General features: G+C 35.2%; 1 protein-coding gene across 1 annotated transcript in view; it reads right to left on the bottom strand.

Moving 5' to 3' along the window:
• Positions 1–19,999: 19,999 nt before the first annotated feature.
• The window catches only part of LOC108685057 (cone-rod homeobox protein), a 21,748-nt gene continuing 19,403 nt past the window's right edge, over positions 20,000–22,344 (bottom strand). The window contains exon 4 of the mRNA XM_018189676.1: positions 20,000–20,510. Coding sequence (XP_018045165.1) covers positions 20,000–20,510 — 511 coding nt within the window. The remainder of the gene's footprint in view (positions 20,511–22,344) is intronic.

Raw genomic sequence — 22,344 nt, 5'->3', positions numbered from 1 at the left:
AATATGAATGCAAGCTCAGCTCGATATTTGACTCGAATCTGATTTCACCTTAAGAGGTTTGTTCACGTCGTATGTGATAGTCACTCCAGCATACTCCAATGTGTTCCTGCTATAACTCCTATTTACTTCATCGAGCGCGTTAGAGTAAAGTTTGGTAAATATTATGATAGGAGCATTTTAAGCCTATTCTTCAATGTCTCTTTTTGTTTCTTGTTTCTTGTTTTTTGCTGTTTTTTATATCTTGTCTTTTTGCTTCTTATCCCGTTTTTGTTTTTTGTTGCTCGAGATAAACATTAACGTGAACTTCAAAAGAAACAGAAAACATATTAAGAAATATAATTGTTGATAAAACGATCACAAAGAGGAAAAAAGCAAAAGATGGAAAGCAAGAAACAGGAAACAAAGAGTACATTATAAAACAATCATTAGAGCATGCGACGCGAACAAATCTAAAGTGTTTTATTGTATATATGTATATGATGCTGGGGTCCAATTCAGAGCAGCCAAAATTTAGTCTTAAATATAATAGCACGACGCGATGATAGCAATATAAGCTGCATTGCGTCATTATTCAAGTTCTACTTTATTACATCATTATTATTAATTTATAAATGAGCAGACTTCCAAAATGTATTTTGGTCAAAGTTTATAATTTTCAAGAAACGAGAAAGAAAGCCACAAGGAAACCACGCATCTTATAGAAAACAATTTGCCAATCAGTAAGATGCAAAATGTTAAACAAAATTACTAACCTATTTCTAATGTTAAACAAATGTATTTTGTTTGTCTCTATTAAATGACAGAATACACTTCGAATATCTAGTTTTTTTTCAGCACAATTAATGGTGAAGCAAAGTTAATGGTGAAAAAATACTTTCAAAACATCGTAACATCGTAGAGTAACTTAAAATATGAATCTTTCAATACTGAACGCTATGTCATTTCTAATTCAAAAATAAAAAAAAAATAAAATTTTGGATAAAATGCATTTTGAAAGTCTGCTGCTCACAAATTATGTCTTATGTAATATAATTTCACATTTTAGAAGGGCGAAATAATTAATAAAGGACAACCAGATTATGAATGTCAATAATTAAAAATGACAAAGGATGATAAACTCAAGAAAGAAGTAGAGAAGATTGGGAAGTGGTTACTTTCCTAAGTTTATGATCTGCAAGAAACTAAAACATTTCGTCATGTTGCCATTGTACTAATAAAATTATTCTTGATTCTGTATATATATTCGGGCAAAAATGTGTTATATAAAATTATGTAAGTATACATATATAATTTTATATAATTGTATATAAATAAATATATTTTATATATAACTGTATATAATTATATATAATTCTACATAAAATTATATTAAATTATATTAAATTATATATAAAATTATACATAATTATATATAAAATATGTCTATATGTCTAAATATGTGTATATTTTTTATTCTTACTTTTTAATGCGATCGCATTATTGCCACAGACATGATTGATCCTTACGATAGCGATTAACTTTTTACAATTAATTATACTAAGCAATAAAATTTGATCTTTTTTTATGTCATGAACGTGAATAGTCATTTGCAATGTATTTTTGCCTGTTGAACACGAATCCATTACTTAAATTTGATTATTAGTTTGCATTTTTAAAGAAAATGGAGTCAAATATTCAAAACACGACGATTTTGAATATTAAGTTATCTGGTCGAATACTGAATATTTTTCAGATATTCGAAATAAATTTCTCAAAATTTTTAAAAAAAAGGGAAAGCAAAAGAAAAAATAGCGATAATAATGACTGATTATGGAATAGGATTATTATTACAATATAGTTTCAATATTGCTTAGTAATTCAAAATTTAATATTAATAAATTTTTTTACGATAGATACAATAATATATAATATTTTAACATTTTCCGGTGACAATCTATTTCGATTATCATTATAACCTAGAAACTTAAACTGTGCAAAATTAGTTTAAAAGAATAGAATTCTGCATCAATGATGCAAACTTTTAATTTAAAATTCTAGTCGGATACATATACATATTGTCGAGTATTAATAATATCCGGCTCTGATCGGATAGTAAAAAATATCGGATACCGGATATCTTCCGGCGTATTCCTAATGAAAACTAACTTAATTAATTTTTTTATTAATATATTTGTTGTTAGCACTACAAAATTAATAAGAATTTATTGTTTTGGTTCAAGATATAATTTCAGTGTAACTAATGTTATTCTCTCGCGAAAATTTAAGTATTATAACGATTTACTTAAAGCAAATATCTCGCATGATTTGTCTAATCTATGGAACTGAAATAAAAATTATAGATCATTACACAAATATATAACAATTTATATTATTATCATATGTATATAGAACATAATAATCTATATTACTAAATACGATAAAAAATGTAGTTTGTATGGATGAGCGATAAGTTTCTTTAAATTTCCTTAGATGATCGGATCGAAGTATCTCGTAATTTGAAGTTCGCGCCTACTTGAGATGCTAACTTAGCCATCGTTTCAGGATCATCAGCGTGAAGTGATATGCGAATCATCAGATTGACGGTGAACGATTCGGATTCCGTATCATACACATAAAACTTTATATTTAATTTGAAGAATAGAGTATACTAAGAGTATACTAATAAAGTATACATAGAATAGAGTATACTTACATTCTAAACATGAAAAATACATCGTAATTGCATTGGTACACATTTGTAGATTTATTCTTTTTAGTTGAACTTCTTTTGCAGAGTTTATCTTTTCTTTTTTTCTTTATAACATATAGACAAATTATAACGTATATTTTCTTATGCTTTATATGTTATGTAAGAATGTCTGTCCTTAAACAATAAATGAAAAAACGGACAATTAAGAGTCTAAATTCGGTAGTAATTGGCACGATTATATTAACATATATTTCTTAATTTCAAATTTGAAATTGAAACTTATCTTATAGATAAGTTTACTGTTATTTTTATTTCCGTTAGAGTACATAGATCTAAAACAATATCCTGATTGGCTCATCGATTTAAATTCACGCCTTAAGGTTACTGTTACGGAAATTTTGTGTGCGGCAGCCCTTACTGTTTACATTTTACTGCTTAAGTTTTTCTTTTGTGTACTGTGTCTCTAGCCTGAAATAGATATAAGATGTCTGAAATAGATATAAGATGATATAGTGACACATGTCGACACAAATATCGTTCTGTTTGTTATTCATAAAGTATGAGGAAAAATAGAACATTTATATCGATTTATCATTAAATGGAAGGCATCCACAGCAAGAAATGGATGCGTTTAAATCGACAAAACGATTAATTTATTTCGCCGAGCAAATGAACATAATTGGTTGTTACTTACAGATTCAACTAATCATATTCAATCGCTCGGCGAGTAAAGCTAGCTTGTCCAATTTGAGCGCCCAATCAATCATCAATTATTCTTCTCACGTCGGATTGTGATTGGCCGATAGTTTACGGCTTAAAGCTTACACCTATTATATTTCGGAATGATGAGCTACCGCACATATTTTTCGTAACCATAAAACGTTATGTCAATTAATTACAGTTAAGGGAATCCTAAAGCAAATTCTAAAACAAGTTTAGCGTCTGTATTATCGAATAATCATAATTTTTGTTTAATAATTTTTACTTTTTTCCTCTTTTAGAAAATTCTTTTCCAGGATTAAAGTATACGCATTATACGTGTCTGTGAAGTGAAGTTTATGCCGAGAATGACAAAAAATTTCGAAATTGAAACTTTAAGAAAAATTTTTTGTCGTTCTCAGAATAAATCTCATAGACACGTATACTTTAATCTTGGGGATTTCCAAATCTGTAAAAGAGGAAAAAAGTAATTGTTATACAAAAAATACGATTTTAATTTTGGAAAATCTTTTTTGTTAGGCCTTCAATCACAATTTCATAAACTCAGGATTGTTTGTGCATGTCATACGCTTCCGGGGAAGATATCATTTGATACGTACGATCTAAAATTTCTGCACTAAGAGAATTATAACCTAAGGTGATAGCTGTGAGAGCTGAAATAAAGTGAACTTTTAAATTTTTCTCCAATTTTCTCGTCAAATTAGTATGATCGGTGTTTTTTTTTGTGCGTACTTTTATTCTGTAAAAAGATTTGGTGATCTATAAAGCCAATTCGAAGAAATTGGCAATCTGTAATTGTCGGTAATTCCTGTTGGTTTAAGATCCCTTTAAGAATTGTTAAAAATTTTCAACTCTGGCTTATTTTTACGATACGTCTTAATCTAAAATACAAGAAATGTTTCAAAACATTTTTACTTATTGGGAAGGATTATTTATATTGGAAGGATTATTTATCATAATCTAAAAAATTAACCAATCATAGTCGAATGAGAGGGAAATAATAATCGAATATAATTGGTCAATTCTTATATTGGATTATCCGGAAAGTTCGTGCCGACTAACCTATATAATTTAATAAATGTATACTAAAATTTAAATTTTCTGCGTTTCAATTTTCCTTCAACATCGGCACGAACTTTCCGGACAACCTAATAGATATAGATTACGACATAAGTTAATATTTTTAGATATTTCAATAAAATCGTTCTTTCCATACAGATTAAACAAAGAATATGTCAATTACAAAGGATTAAATGATAATTCATTCACTCATCAAGTCGCACGAATGTCGATTAATTTTAATAAAAAGAACATAAAGAAAATTATCAAATACAGACAGCAATTTTCTTATTGTTTTGCTGTCAACAAATTTGCTATCAAAAATAATTAAAGAAGCTTTGTAGAAACAATTACGAATTATACCTATATCGAATTTATTTTAAAAGATACAAGGAGAACATAGGAGGAATAGTTTCTTTATAATCAAAATAAGATTTAATTAAGCGCGAATCAATAGCTGATAATTAAGATTGTATCTCCAATCAGCGTCTTCGATCAAGCAATAATAATGATTTCCTGGCAATAAACATATTTTTGTTACTCCGCATTTCGCAAAATCGATCGTCGGACAAAATCGAGAATCGATCGAATCAATTAATTCCTCAATCACATCGGAATCTCTCCGAATGAGCGGGGTTTTCCCACGCCAGAATATGGGCGTAACGATGTACTCATTATAACACTTTCGTTACAACTTTCGGTATTTTATCGTGTGGCCAAGCGATCAAATGAAGCTGAGTGATCTGCCCGATTACTTTCCACCGGAAAACGTTTTAAAGGGCGGAAGAAGAGGTGGAAGGGGGGAGGGGGTAACGAAAGGGGTTGGGCAAAAGAGAAGGGGGTTATCGGGAGCGTTAATGCGCTGCCGGCATAGTAACGGGCTGGGAAAACGCGGCCGACGGTAATATCGTATACGCAAAAATTTTTTATAAGTTTTGATTTATAAACCGTTTGATGTGTGTATATCGCGCGTTGCGCGAACGAGCGGCATTTTATATACCGGGATGCATTACTAACGTTTTATGTGCACCCTCCGCCACCCCCGTTTCCCGCGCGCGGGTGGCCGCGCACTCTTTGATCGACGGGAGAAAGAGAGAGAGAGAGAGAGAGAGAGAGAGAGAGAGAGAGAGAGAGGAGAGAGAGAGAGAGAGAGAGAGAGGAGGAGGAGGAGGAGGAGGAGGAGGCAGAGCTGATGGAAAAATGCGGCGTGCATAACTCGATTATAGACTGCACACACGTCGACGTATGCGCGAACGGCGTTTTTACGCATCCCCGACGACGGTGTCGGTGTGCGGCGACGGCGACCGGGATGAAAAAGGGGGTGAGACTGATATTATACCAGTACCGGTATCTGACGTCATGGTGAAAACACTCGTTTCATTTGCCCGCCGTAAATACCGGTCGGATTAAATCAATTAGCATCAATTTCGCATGAGGATCTTAATCGCCACCGCCGACGCTCTTTGACGCTTTTGAGGCTGGATTTGTTACAACGATCCGATCTTCTCTTTTTATTCGCATTTTTTTTTATATATTTATACAGCGCGTCAAATTTATCTGCGTGCTGTCGATGCGAAACTCGTGGAAACCCTGGATATCAGGGGGAGGGGGGAGGAAGGGGAACGAAAAAAGCGTGCGGAAGTTCGAGTCTCGAGCGATGTAAATGTTTGAAGAGTTAATTGATGTAATTGAAAAATTGCGTTACTAGTGGAGCGTATATGTTTTAAAACACGCGTAATATTTTCAGAGTCAACGGGAAATTGAACGATACGCGCATTCTATAAAAGTATTTATTATAGAACCCCGTCTCGTGTATAAAAAATATATTTTTAATTTAATATTGCAGAAAATATGGCAGGATTACCGTAGTTTCAACATAGATTTTCAAGTTTCCATTTTTTTTTTAATGAAACGTGATATCGGCTATCACTTTTCATTTATCTTTGCCCTCTCTATGTTATACCGACATATTTTATGGACACTTCGTAGAGTAAGTTATTCGCAATTTGAAAAAACTGCTAAGCTTGTATCAGATTACGCATTGAAAATTGCGGATTGTAAATTGGAGATTAAAATTCGATCGATTAGAATAAAATGAATTAAAATATAAATTATTTTGATTAGTTGCAATTCTTAATCTTTACTGCGTAATTTGATATGAGTTTTGTGATAATATTTGTCATTGTACACTATCAAAGGCGCGCAGTAATAATTTAATCCCCTGAGTTAAATAACATTATAAATATTTTGTTACTTTTAATTTCTATGTGTGTTAAAATGTAAATCAATCCATTTCTTTGATTGAATTGCTTAGCTTCAAAGTAAATAATATCTATATTAACGTAATGTACGAATTTAAAAAAAGTAAATAACATATTATTATACATTTGAGTCAAATTTTATGTGAGTTTTCTTGAGTTAAATTATTTAATTTTATTATTTTTATTTAACGACAAGAGTAGGAGTAGTGGCGATCTGAAGAAATAACTAAAAATAAACTTAAAATGAGTATAATTTGATATTATGTAACAAGCATTTTTTAAGATTAGTTGTTCCATCTTCGGATAAATTGTGTGATTATTAATGATAATTTATCTAATGGATGAATAAACAGTAAAAGCTGATTGTTCCACCTTCCGATGAACTATGTAATAACGTATCTACTGGATAAACAAAAGAATAAAAAAATAAGAGTGTAAGAGAGTAAGAACAATGAACTGAAGTTTACCGAAAAGTAAACGGTGGAACAACCTAGCCTAAGAACATAAGAGAATAAGAGAGTGAGCTGAAGTTTGAATCGAAAGGTCAAACAACCCACCCTTAATCTCTTTCTTCTTTCATCGCATCTCCATTTTATCTTTATAAATATTATTCCTTGTTTTATTTAACAACATTATTCGCACTTTTTCCATCGTGCCACTATATTATATTCTTCATAAGTTATCTTAACGGTGTTGATATCAAGGTATTGATCCCATCTCGAAATTTCCTTGCTCTAGTTTAAGTTTCGTTACTCTTGTTCCTTTTTCTTTTCTGCTCTCACAATGTGCCGATACTCTCTCGAAAAGTATCGGAATAGAATCGGGATGCTTATCAATGATGCATTTAATGAAGGAAGATATCAATATATTTAATACTATATACTTTATAATAATACTATATACTTTTACTTTTTACGCACGACATGCGTCGACAAGTTTAAGAAAGGTGTAAAGAAATGTAAAGAACGACGAGAAATATACTAGCCGTCATTGCCGGCATTCGTGAACGTCACTGCAAAATAACGGACTAGCCTTTTAGAGTTTACCACTACCATCACCGCCGCCACCATCACCACCACCACTTCCGCAAAATTTATTAAATGATTTATTTGATGTTTGCCATGCCGCGCGCGTGTTACGCACATGTGTGCGTGCGTGTGTATAGGTGCGCGCGCGTATCGAGCGGGTGCCACACAACCACCCACACATCGGCCATCCTCTCTCCCCCCCCCCCCGCTATCCCTTTCAGCCACCTCTGCATATATACCCTATGTGCCGGCCTGCACCATCGGCAGGCGCAGCCGAGCGTCCGCCAATTATTCAGCAAATGTTATAATTGGCGCATTCCATTACGCGTAATGGATCGCACTTAGCGGCTGCCGGTGTGATTGGGGCTACAGAACCGTAGAGAGGGAGAGGGAGAGGGAGAGGGAGAGGGAGAAAGAGAGAGAGAGAGAGAGAGAGAGAGAGAGAGAGAGAGAAGAGGGTGAGAGAGGATGATGCCTGGTTGGCAAGGAGGGTGGGGGGCAGAAGGAGGTGAACCCAATCTCGATAATACGACCGTAGTGAAGGATACAACCCGACGCGTGCGAGATACTTGAAGATAGGGATGTATCGTTCGAGACTGATTTGTTGCGAGCAACAAGATAGCGATTATCAATTTTCAAATAAGCCGATGTACCGAATTTGGCTTGGTGAATATAATAAAATGTACATATGACCGGAATGAAATTATGTTTGCATGAATTATGTTTGCATGAATGTATAATCTTGAACTAATTTTATTTATAGTTTGCACGACTATAAAGGTACTGTTCTCTTTGAGATCCTTAATTGATATTGCTATCAAATGATTGTCGTTAATGAATACTTTGTTAAATAAACACTAATCTATACATAATGTTATTTATTAGCAACAAAATGGTAACAAAAAATAACAATTTTTCTAATTGTTGTTTAGGACAATTATATCTTTTTTTGTTATAAAATAAAAAAAGTTGTTTACCAATAACAATCATTTAATAATAACATCGTTAAGGATTATAGAATAAAAGCCAAAAGAGAGAAAAGACAGATTAATGCTTTTAAAAAAGATGCTTCATGTATTTGATCAAGATCAAGCTTACAGAATTTATCACGTACATGGAACTCAATTTGATTTTTCTTACATTTTTAATTGACATAATGCGACTCGATTATTTTAGAGGTTTACCGCGCGCGCGACGGTTATTTGCTCTACTAACTCTAATAATATTCACATTCCCATATTCGTTACATCCAACGAGTTTATCAAGTATCTAATAATTCACATGATTTTATATAATAATATATAATAGTAATGAATATGCAGTATAGTAGTGAATTAACAAGTTTGCTAATTTTCTTCTTCACTCACATCGTCACATAATCGCGTAATTATAAGTATTCAATTATCCAATATCTCACCAACGTGAATTCTTCATAACAAAAGTTTAAAATGAATCTCTCTCGCTTATTTTCAGTAACCTCGAAACGCAAATTTTTTTCGGAAAGTTTCATCTGGAAAAAAACAGTATCTTTTTTCTTGTACACAATTGGGAAATTTGTGATAATTTTAACACATTTCACGTGTCTCAAAAGGTTCACCAAATTTGATGTTAATTTATGTAATTATTAACTTTTAATGTTTGTATGTATGTATGTAAGTATTAACTTTTTAATGTTAACACAAGATAAATATGTTAAGAAGTATAACGAAATATTATGTAAAAATTCATGTAAAATTAGATCAAAAGTTAACACAAAATATAACTCTGACACAATTTGTGGAAGTATATTTCTTCAGTAAAATTAATACTTAAAAAATGTTAAAATAATACATTTTATATTCATTTACCTCAGAATTTACTTTTTAAAATACATATATGATCTTTATGTTAATTGTTCATTTACTCATAAATAGTGTTATTTTAGCACTAAGAAATGTTGAATATTAATCTAACACAAAATATTCAAGTAACACAATCACATTGTGTTAAACTAACATTTGAATATATTAAAAATACAAAACTTTTAACAAGGATCGGTTTTAACGCAAATATTTTTTTCTACCTTTTCTGCATAAGAGAAAATCTGAGCGAAATTAGTTTCGACAAACCCGAAACCATCTCTTTATGTCCCTCATCGATTCTCATCGTCGAGATAGATCTCTCGCGCTGTAATAATATCCGCAATTAGAAACGTCACGCGAGTGATTCATGCGAACGTACACATAGACACGCGCGTAACGCTATCACACGTATGCGACTAATCTTCGGTTACGCGGTTTCGTTCGATGAACGTAGATTGGATAGCGGGCCATCATTTACTCGGAAACACACGATGCAGGACGCGCGGCTGCGGTACGCGTTCGTACACCGTGACAATTATTAGGATGGCAATTACGGTGGCGGCGGCGATACATGCGCAAGCGAGACAACTATATCTATACGCTTTGCACACGGTCACGTCACACACACGGCGCGCATATGTCCCGTATATATACACCGCGTGCATCCAGAGCGAGAAAATCTATCCGGATACCAGGAAACAGACTCAGGTGCGCTGTGCCGGCCGGTATTGAATTTATAATTCCATTAGGGACCGCGCCGCTCCCCGATCATTTTCGCGTCTTCGCCTTTCACGGCACCGACCGCCACGTGCCGATCGAACCGGTGCGGTGCGGTCGTTCAGCATCTCGCACTATTTTCGGCATCGCTGCGCAAGTAGAATTCGAAAATTCCCCGATATCTCCAATGATATCTTTTCCGCTACTTGATTCCTTCACTGTGAGAGGAAAAAAATGGTTGCCGTAATTTAACTTATAGTATATTAATAGTAATTTATAGTCATTTTTTGGGACAACTGCATATTCAGAGTTGTTTCAACTCTAGTGTGCCTACAATGAATACAAAAAATTGTAATTGATCTTCAAATTGTATTTATTCAAAATTTTCATTTAAAAAATGTAATCGTATATTCATTTAAAATTTTGGGTTTCTCGAAAAATATTTATTTACACAAAACTATGAATATTTAACGGGTATTCATATTCATTCAAACAAAATATAAACTGAAAAAAAGCTTCAATAAGCAATCGTTACCCTTAATTATAATCGGCACTTTAATGTGACTTTAAGTAAAAAAAAAATGAATTTTATTTATTTTTGTCATTGTAATATTCAAATTTTATGAAGGAAACTTAAAAATTTTGAAAAATATTTTAGATAAAGTAATATATTTTTAATTTATAAATATCTATAGAACGCCATACATATTCCAATATAATTCCGATCACAGTAATGTCATAAACATGTTATAAGATGTCTTGGGCGCGTCATTCATTATCTGTGGACATTAAATTCCGAGATATATTATTTATTTCTAATAAAAATATCTTTGTTTAACCTATAGGTTAAACAAGGACGCCCATTGTATAGGTGGCGGACTAAGCGCGCGGTATAATCGTAGTAGTAATTGTTTGTATAGATTTCTGTTTTCTCTTGCAGGCTTGCAAGTTATAATGTGCAGATAATATAGAGTAAAAGTGAATGCAAAACGAAAATATTCGTAATCATATTCAAAAAATATTCATTCAAATGGAATGAAAAGGTATTTATCCATTTCTTGAATAAAAAAGAAGTATATTCGAATGAGCATTTTCATTCATTTTTATTCATTTATTCGAATGTTAGGTGTATTCATCGGACACACTAGTTTTAACCATGCAAATATAGTTAATTGTACTATTAATAATAGTCACGCATTGCTTACAAATCTTTAGTTTTTTAAACATGGTTTTTAGTTATTATTATTACATAAATAGTAATAAATTTAAGAAAATAGTTATCTGTAATTGCAATTGCATTTACCGAATAAAAATTTATTTTATTTATCATTTATTTCATAATGTTTTACTATATTAATCTTTGAAATTATCATAATTTATAGTACAATTTTTCATGTCTGAATCATATATAGATAAGATTATTATTATCGACATTATAGCAACAATAATTTTAAAAATGGAATGCTTAATTATTCTATAATATCATGCAATTATAGTCATAAACAGAGCCATGCAAAAGGAGATGTTGAAGGTGCACTGCAGGTGTTTAGTTCTCTGGAAGGGATTCGCAAAAAAAGAAAATAATTATTAATTTATATAATAAAAAATAATCTAAAAGAAAAATATTCTCAAATATAATCAAAGTTTTACAAATATATTTCACTCTATCTGTAATTGTGACATGTGTTGAAAGAAATTTCAATAAATTAAAATCATATTAATACTCGTGTAATGTTTTCTATTGAAAATAAAATAACTAAAGACTGTAATATTGATTCTTTAATCTTAATAGTTGGGTAGAAAAGTTTTTGATTGATAAACTTCTAAAATTATATTTGTAAAATTTATAAAAATTTAATTATATTAAAGATAAAGTTTATAAAAATGTTTATTATACTGTAAAGTTTATGTGTGTGCTGTAAAGTTTAAAGTTAAAAATTTTAATTATACTGCTTTATTATTTTCTAAACTTCTCAAAGCTTTTTTAATACGAATTTTATAAACAGATAAGGTCCCATTTTCACCTTTACTAGAACTCCAAAAATTCTTTGCACGGCTTTAATTGTTCATAAATAACAAAACACTTTTTTCTAAATGTTCTTTCGAATATTTTCTTCAATAATGTAATCAGAATTCATGATAAACAAAAGAGACTGCTAATGATTTAATAATAATTTGATTTAATAATAATTTGATTACATACTTCGAAAATTTTTGTTAAATTTAATACATTTTACGTTTTTTAAACGATCCATCAAATTTTAGCGTTATTTTAATTTTTTAGGAAACATAAATATTATGTAAAAGATTAATACAAAAATATAACACAAGTTGTAAGTAAATTTGCATATTTATTTAGTAAAACTAACATTTATTATGTTAAGTTAAGGTTTCATTTATTTATCTTAGAATTACGTTTTAAAATACATTATTTTCACATTATTTGTTTGCTTACTCATAAAATATGTTATTTTAATACTAATTGTAAGAAATGTTAAACAATAATAATTTAACATAAAGTATTTAAATAACAATCAACAAATAAAAATTATATTAAATTATGTTAAATTCATAGACATTTGAATATGTTAAAAATTCAACACAAAAATTTTAACGAGGATCGGTTTTAATAGAAATGCAAATATTTTTTACTCGTATCTTCTCGTATAATCATATTTTTTTTAATGATATTGCAATTAAATAACTTTTTTACTTCTCTTTATTCCAATTAAGCACAAAGTCTGATTTCTGTAAAATAATTATTTTCTGATATTCTCTATATTTATTGATTGAAGAAACTATATCTAAATTATCTTAATGTCAAAAACTTTATTGTAACACGCAATACATCAAGTTTTCTATGACATGTATTTTGTACAGTTTGGAAATAAACTCTTTGTTCCTGCAATCAGAATGCAAAAGAAGATTATAGGAAACAAATTAGACTGACGGGATAAATGAGATCGATGGTAGTCGAATCGATATCGATACCGCTCCTAACAAGTACGCGGACACAATCCGGCGTCGGGGGATGAAACAGGGGCAGAGCGAGAGAACGAGTTTTTCCCGCGGGCGGGATTACGTCTATCCTGTATACGTTACACGTGAACCAGATATGTCGATCCGATCTCCCCGCTGGAGTCGAAAAGAGAACGAAGGAACGACCGCGAAGTGGATTCGAAAATTGAAAATCATTGCGGCTTCTGATCCCCTTAGTTTCGCCAGACAACCTCAATAAATTCTCCGCTCGCCCTCGCCGCCCGTGGCTTTATTCTTTATAAGGCGTTATATCGGGGAGGATCCGAGAAAGGTCTCCCTTCCTTCGACTTTTTCCACCCGCGTCCTCCTCTTTGTCCGGCGGAGCCTTTGCATCTCTCATTTTAACGGCGTATACGTTATTATCGTTACAAATTGTGTAAACGTTGATTATAATTTATATCATTCAAATTTTATCGAGAAGAGTGGTTGTATCGCTTCATTTTTTTACTTATAATACCAAGATAAATGATAGAACCATACATTAGGACAGAGAATAGTAAGCTAAAGAGGTCGGAGCATCGATGAATAAAACAATAGAAGGGAAATATATTTGTTATCCATTGAAAGCTTGCAAGAAAGTTTTCTCCCTTTTTTTTCATTTTGGAGCTTTAATCACGTTAAAACGTTTTCTTTTGAGAGGGAATAAGAGAGTCTGCGGAAAAGTTAAGAAAGATACTGGAGAGCTTTTAAGATGAAAATTGGAGCATCAATTTTTTAATATTCTCCTTCTTCTGTTAAAAAAATAATAGAAGTATGTGGTTAAACTATTCAGTATATTAGAAAAAACGCAAAGGAGATCTATCGACGTAATACAAATTATTATTACGATTTTGTTATTTTAATTAGTATGTTATCATAAAGAACATTTTTCGATGATCAAACATGTCGAGGTACATATCATTAGTGTCACGCAATGGTCCGAAGTGATCGAAAAGAAGATCAAGCCGTGTAATAAACAATTGCCTTCATTCATGACATCGTGCACGTAAAGTTATTTTTTCCTAATTCTATCAGGCTGAAAGTGGCGACGCGACGGCGCAGCGAAGTCCAAGAAGAAAGAGTCGAGTGTAGAGACAGACACTCGATGGTAGCATATAATGCTGCTGGTGCTTCTGCTGTTGCTGCCGAGTCCTGGAACGCCACGTTTCTCAGCGGCTTTGACATGCAAATTGCCTGACAATGAATTTCGTAAAACCTTTTACCGCGGAGTGCGCGCTTCGGGGGTAACGCAGAGATGACGGGACGAGAGAGAGGTGAAACGGAGCACGCCCTCTTGCGCACGACCCTACGCATCGGCGGACGAAGGGGTGGAAAGAGAGATGGTATGGGAGAAAGACGCCAGACGACGTCGCGGTATTAATCACTGTCTACCGGCGTCAGGCAGCTTCAACCATCTTCTCTCTGTTAAGCGTGAATCTCGTGATGCTAGAAAATCAGTTATTCGTACCCGATTAAAACGAGCCCTTCCCCGCGCTTTTGGATTGAGATTGATCCCGGTATCGCGCAGCGAAATGACATTTAATTATCGATTGTAATAAAAATAAGAAGAAAAGAATAATCTCAATTTAGATATTGTATATATGTAGAAAGCCAACAATGAGCAAAATTCAAGATGACAAGTTTATTAAGATGACAATTTTTATTAACAAAGATAAGAGTACTGAAAACTGAACTTACGTTAAAAGTAAGTAAATATTAATATGGCTTGTAATATGTAACGTAATATGTAAAAATAAAATCAACATTGAACAAAGTTATACTGTTAATTATTTATGATGTCAAGTTATATGCAAAATTTGAAATGTTTTTTATTATTTCTAAAATAGATCGCCATTGTTTCTACTCAATATGTCGTTAATTTAACTAAAACAATAAAGTTAAACAATTTAATTTAAGAAAATATATTAAATTTGATTCAAATTTTAATTTATTATTTATTGAGTGCTTTAATATAAATGTTGTTTATTTTGAAACTAACCACAGAAATGGATTAATCTTCATTTCGAATACACATGAAGTTAAGAAAATTAAAAGTAACAAAATGTTATTTAACTCAAGAGATTGGATTATCTTCTACACTATTAGAGGGATTACTTCTTCAACAGTGTAGAAGATAATCCAATTTCTTTGAGTAATTTATTAACAAAATAATTTTTATTAACAAAAATAGTATGGATATTGTTTCCGCTATTTTTACCATCTTCGTTAGTTAAAAATTATTAGTTAAAAATATTAATAAACTAGTTGACTTGAATTTTATTTTATTATTTTATTTGTTGCATTGTATGCTTAACTGCATTGCCTTCATTTTACATCGAGATCTGAGAAGAACTATATACAAATTCAATTTTAAGATTACATGAAGTAATCTTATTTACGATGTTGATCTTCTAATTAACCGTTCAATATTTTTTGATGTTTAAATTAAACGAATAAAGGCTCTTCTCCTGTTCTGTATTAAATCTATTATTTTTTTCAAATATTTCTTGTGAATATCGATTGATATATTCTCGCACACATAAGGAATTCAATTCTATTCTTCTTTTCAATTCTATTCTTCTATTCAATTCTTTTCTTCTTCGATAAAGTATTACTTCGAATCTTAGCAGGAACCGTCTCTCGTGTCAACAGCTATTTTATTCGCATGGCCGCGAAGATCGTGTTCGCCGTAAAAGAGATACTCTGCGCGCGTTGTCTGAATTGTAAAGGACCACTAAGCGGCGGCGATGCGGGGGTGGAAAGACAGAGTATCCGCAAAATCCGCCCATCGCGTTCTGACGAGTTACGAGGAAGGAACTCGTATCCGGGGGTAGGGTACGTAGGATCAATCGAATTTTTCTGCGAACGCCAGTCTGTTCTCTGCACACAATGACGCGAGAACGACGGTACCGGCTCGTTGAATCCCGGCTAGCCGCGTAATGGGTATCGAGAGACATCGTTAAGCGTCGATCGCCTCTCCCAAAGTGGCCCGGCGCCTTGATTCACCCTCCCTCGTCCTTTCACCCCTTTCCTCACCCGGCGCTTTCTCGTCTTTCTATCTCGCGCTACGCTGGGCAAGGGTGCTGTAAGACTATGTCGGTGCGCGTTGGCTATAGATCGCGATGGAGTCCGCAGAGGTGGTGGTGAAGGTGGATAAGGAGGGGAGAAGGGGTGGAAGTGAGGACGGAGCGAGAGAAGGAAGAAAGGAGGGAAGTGGGAAGAGGAGGTTAAGGAAGGTAGATGCGCGGAAGCGGAGAGGAATAGGGGATAAACCATGATGTCGTTGATTAATACGGTTTACCAGTAAGTGTAACGGAGTGTGCAGAACACGCGCGTCCGCCACCCTCCTGTCCCCCCATCCCTCTGCCACTTTTCTGTCTTCCAGCGGGGCCGATTTTCCTCTCTCTATCCACATCTCCGTCTCCTTCACCACCACCATCTCCGCCGTCACCGCCGCCGCCGCCGCCGCTGCCGCCGCCGCCGCCGCCACCGCCGACGGAGGCAGAAGAGCTCTGCCTCCCTTCCACCCCCAACGGAATTCGTTGCACCAACCGGGAGCCACGTGCCGATCAATGGCGTCTTGCCGCTGGTTGGTCGAGCCGGGAACAACCCCCTCGCTCGCGTCTCCGTTTCGCCCTCCCGCACGCCGTCATCCTCTCTTGTCTCTTTCTCATCCTCCACCTTCTTCTACGCCTACCCCTCCGCGCGCGCTTTCTCTCCTTTCTTTTTACTCCGCAAGAAGACTTGGTATGTACCCTCGAGGAGGGTTGATCCCATAAGAGAGGGCGAGCTTTTCTTATGAGGAGCATTGATTGCCAACACTCCCCTTCCCCCCTTCTCCCCCTCCTTCACCCTCTGTCTTCCCTTCGGCCCTTGCCGTTGCCTTCACCGACTCGCGCCCCTTCTCTCGCTCTTGCACTCGCGACTTCTACTTCCGCGTGAAGCTTGCGTTTTCTTTTCTCTCTTCTTCTTGCATTATTTCTTCTACCTCCTCTGTCTTTATTCGATCTCGGTTCTACTCGATCCTCGCCTATTCTCAGTTATGGCACAATTATTTGTCTATATGGAATCGAAGGAGCGATTCTTGATGCGGACGCGAGAATGGAGAACTTATTGCACCGAGATCGAATCGTGCGGGGGCGATATCCGCGATATGCAATCTCACGGTACATGCTGCACGGGCAAAATAAGTTATGGAATCGGAATTTTCGGGACGGGAAAATCGGATGGTGGAACGAAATGCGGGATAACTGAATTCGAATACTTGTGAACTCGCTATATGAGGGACAGCTACAAGATAATTTATGCGAATGAATGATTTATACACACAGGATTCATCACATGAGAGAACAAGTTTATTATCGCTACCACAGTTCTGACTACACAGTTAATCGCTACCTTACACTATACCTTTCATTAGACTATCTTTGATTAGCACTGACTATTTATCGGGAGGTAATATACAGGTCTCTACAAACAGCTACGTCCGTTTCGCTTCTACGCTTTTCGCTTCGCGAAAAATTCAGAGGGATTTACAACATAAATGTAATTATCGTTATCTCGTCGAAATTATCTCATCGTAATTATCAAACTAAATCCGTGCAGTGATTTCGCCTTTTCTTTCACGCTTGGCGCTTCTCTCTTTCTCTCTCTCCCTCCCCCGCTCTCTCTCTCTCTCTCTCTCTCTCTCTCTTTTTTATTTCTGCGCCAAAATATTGCGACGGATTTTATTTAATGAATTACGGTACTCGGCAAACGTAGCAAAGATTTGAAATCCGGTTAATTATTGCCGGCCGATCGACGATTTTTAAGGCATATAAGAGTAGTTAGCCAACTCGAAACGAGTTTTCTTCGCTTTAATATCTGTGGCCGGGGATTAAAACCCATATAATCTCCGTGAGATCAATTTAATTCGACAAGTATCCGAAACATCCGACATTTTGCTCTCCTCTTTCTGACAGCAGTATCGAAAATTGAACCGAGATTATATCGATTTCGATTCCCGCTCGTAGGAATTTTATGATGAATGCACACTCGAACCTGTCCGCGTGGCTTGAACGAATCGACTGGTCGAGCGTATCGAGCAATTGAATATACAGCGCATCAGGCACGTGTTGGTCCGTCGCGTCTTCTTATACTCGCGTGGAAGGAAACGAAACCATTTGTAAACACACTTTGCTATACATCTTCGCAGGTCCCGACGCGATTGCGCGTCGTTCTCGTTCCCGTTCTCGCCGCATTTATTTTCATTATGTATGTACAATACAAATGTGTATCGCGACGTATTGACATTCCAAATTCAAAAAGTCAGTCCGAAATATCCCCTTCTCACAGACTTTATCTGGAATACTCTTCGCTATGATTAACGGATTTGTCAAACATTTTACGATACACACGGAACTGAATGATTTCCATACGTTGTAAATAGTGAATAGTGGCGAACAACAAACGTGTCTGGAGGTCGCAAGTTAAGACAATAAATAAAATATAAATTCTGCATAATATGAAGATTTAGACGCTATTGCTGATTACATATGTGAGAAAATGGTTTATGTGTCTGAGAATACTACAGAAGATTATTGTAATGCACCTCGCCTATTTACATCACATTCGCGGATATAACAAAGTAATCTGCAAATTGATAGTGCTCCATTATTCAACGGTTTATTGCATATGCAATGAGTATTAATGGTATCTTGTTTGTTTCCCATTTTTATCAAAATCCGAAACGATAGAGAGCCGGGAAACATCGAGAATAATAATAAATAATTAATTGGTAACTTTTAAAATGAAAAAAAATGCAAATTAAACAGTGCTTTACACTTCACGGAACTTTATAAAACCGATCCTGTCTTACGTACAATTAAAAATGAAGTTGATTGTGAAATTTGTTGCAAACGGAAACTTCTCTCTTCTAAAAATTAACGTATTATATGAGCTAAAATAAATTTTCTATCAAGATTGCGCAAGTTACTTAACAGGATTCGCGCCATGTTTACTTTAACAAGTCGCAATCGAAGACAATATGAATACAATTTGCAGTGTTTGCGTGAGCCGCCTTACCAAGCCAAAGTTACCACCTTGTAACATTGCGGTTCGTTAATTCTTCGTCGTCTTCCGGAATTGAGACCCTTAAACTTGCTTGAACTATCACAACGTCGAAACTCAGAAAAGCTTTTTTCCGTTTAAAAAAAATACTAGGAGATTAAAATGTAATTATAATAAGGAAAGCATTTACAAAGATTGATGGTATAACATCGATGAGTTCAATTTTCGACGCTGATGTATAACTTTCGGGAAACTTAAAATTCTTAATTCAATGAAATCAACGACTTGAAGGATGGGACTATGAATTACAAAATAAAATCTAATAGAAAATATCATTTCTTTCGGTAATATTTACTTTAAAGGAGTTAGAAAAATAAGTCTCCGTATATGAAAGAACACAGAACGTATAACATTCTATATATTTATAACATTCTATATTTGTAACATTCTTCATATATAACATTCTTCAGCTTCTAAATAGCATCGAGATCCGAACTCACCGAGATTGTTATATCGCTGTCTAGCTTCGACTTTGCAACCATCCGATACGCGCAGAGTATCTCTTTGAAATTTATATCTTGCGTTAATGAGACGATTCCGACATTTGTGGAGGCGATCCTAGGGATCTTCTTTGGTAGTGGGTTGTATCTGATGCACCACGCCAGGAAGGTGATGATGATGATGATGCTCCGGTCGCCTGGAAAGACCCAACAAGGGCGGCAGCAGCGGCAGGGGAAGAGGCAGGGGTAGCCCTCCGGGGAAGCCGGCGAGACCACCAAGGAGAGCCGAGGCGGTCGAGTGTTCCTGAGCTTTTCTTCGTAGCTCGGCCAGACTGTTACTTCGATGGAGATCAGTGGTGCCGGTGCCGCCGGTACCGGGTTTGCAACAGCCACAGATAGAACCGGGCCAGCCGGTTGGCGACCAAGATAACATTTCCTGAAGGCTACCCGGCCGATGCTGGTCGCTGGTGGTCCATAACGATGGCGTCGTCGAGGTCAACGATGTCGACGCGCTGCTGACAACTTTATTACCGAAGAGCGGTGGCGAGAACTGGGCGGCCAGATGAGGTGAGAAGAAAAGGGACGTTGGTGGCTCCACCGGCCTGAAGCCTGCGCCTATTCCCGTGGTGCTGAAAGTGTGACGAGAGGAAAAAATGAATATAAATATGGGGAAAAATAGAATTGAAAACATAAATAGAAAATATATGACAAAGTATAAACTTGATTTTTTAATTTAAAATTAGTTTAGAATAGAATGCGCTTCTCTTCTATTCGATATTAGGATCGCTGTCTGGATGAGACGGACAAGGGAATAGAAATTACTTCTTGTTGCATTGAAGTGTTGCTATGTTCTCCTTTTATCTTAAAAATCTTAATAGTATTATGCATATAGATGTAAACAATTTTTAATAGTTCAATAAATTCCCACATAAGAGCTTATCAGATATACAGTTTTTATAAAAAATTACTGAGAGTGGACGTTTTCTGTATAAAAATAAATGTTACATATACAGGGTGTCTCACAACTACCGCATTTCCTCTTAAGGATATATTCTTGAGGTAATTTTGAGACGAAAATCTTAATACGAAAATATTGAGACTATAATAGTTTTCGAATTATTATCTTTAACCAATTATAAGTCAAAAATTGTAGCCTCGACATTTTTGTATTAGGCTTTTCATCTCAAAATTACCTCAAGAATATTTAATATCTTAAGAAGAAATGCGGTGGTTGTGAGACTCCGTATAACAATTTTAAGTTTAAATGAAAATTTTTTCATTTTATCTTAATTATTTTTTTAAAAACATATCCATTTCTTATTGAAATAATTTTTTATCCAGGTTCTAAATCGCTATTAAACTTTATGTTGTATGTATTACAATAAAGAAAAATCTATGAAAACATGTTTTCATAATTTTTTCATTTTATTAAAAAATACGTGTAGTTAAAAAAATATATAAAATTTCTAGGATGGAACAAAGCTGTCTCCTATCCACTTCTAAAGTACGATATAATTTTTGTTTAAAAAAATCATAAGAAACTATTAACTTCTCTTCTTTAATTCGTAATTTCTTAAATTAACGGCAATAGCACAATTGACGCGCACTGATACACGTAGACATAGAAACATCTCAATCGTCACGCCGGAAACGATCCTTAACTCGTCCGCGAATTAACGCTATTTCAAGCACTGGCACGATTATCGCCAAAAGGACGTCGCAATTTCGCGCGATTCCAACTACCGGCGTATCAGTGTAGTGCAGCGAAAGCGAGAGACAGACAAGCAGACGCGAATGAAGTACAAGAGAAAGACGGAAACCGAGAACGGATGGAGTAGAGAGGGAGAAAGATAGATAGATAGATAGCTAGAGAAAGAGAGAGAGAGAGAGAGAGAGAGGAGCCGCAGCCTCACAAGCGCTAATCCGATTAGCACGCGTGATGTTCCGCATCCTCCGAGAGGAGCGGAGGCTGCTTTGAGGCGCTGATGATTATCTCAAATATTAATCGCAAATATTGTTTAATTAATGTAACGAGCTCGAGTCGGTACTCGAGTCGGAGTCTGAGATCGGGGGCGGGAGAAGGAGGAAAGGATGGTGGAGGACGCGTGAGGGTGAGTAGGAGTTAGGGCAGACAGCCCACGGCATTTAGGTCGTTAGTGGGGTGGGCGGCGAGAGTAGGAAAGACGCAGTTCGTCGGCAGGCCAGAGTAACGGATTTCAGGTGGTTGCCCGGGGGAGGGGGTTGTATCGGGCTTAAGGGAGAAAAGGGCGAGTAGGGGTGGCAAACCGCGGCGACGCGCGGAGGGCGACGGAGACGGCGACGGTGGTGGAGGTGAGAGGAAGAGCCGAACCGCGGTAAGCGCGATAATTAGCGGCAATTAGCCGCGTAGTCTACCGTGCACCTTGCTCTACGTGCGCGCTCGTTTACTTGCCGCACACACACAAACATTCACACACACACATT

This window comes from Atta colombica, unplaced genomic scaffold (genome assembly GCF_001594045.1).
Source record: "Atta colombica isolate Treedump-2 unplaced genomic scaffold, Acol1.0 scaffold145, whole genome shotgun sequence".
Lineage (NCBI taxonomy): Eukaryota > Metazoa > Arthropoda > Insecta > Hymenoptera > Formicidae > Atta > Atta colombica.
The sequence above is the reverse complement of the archived record's forward strand: the minus strand, read 5'-3'. Positions and strand labels throughout refer to the sequence as shown.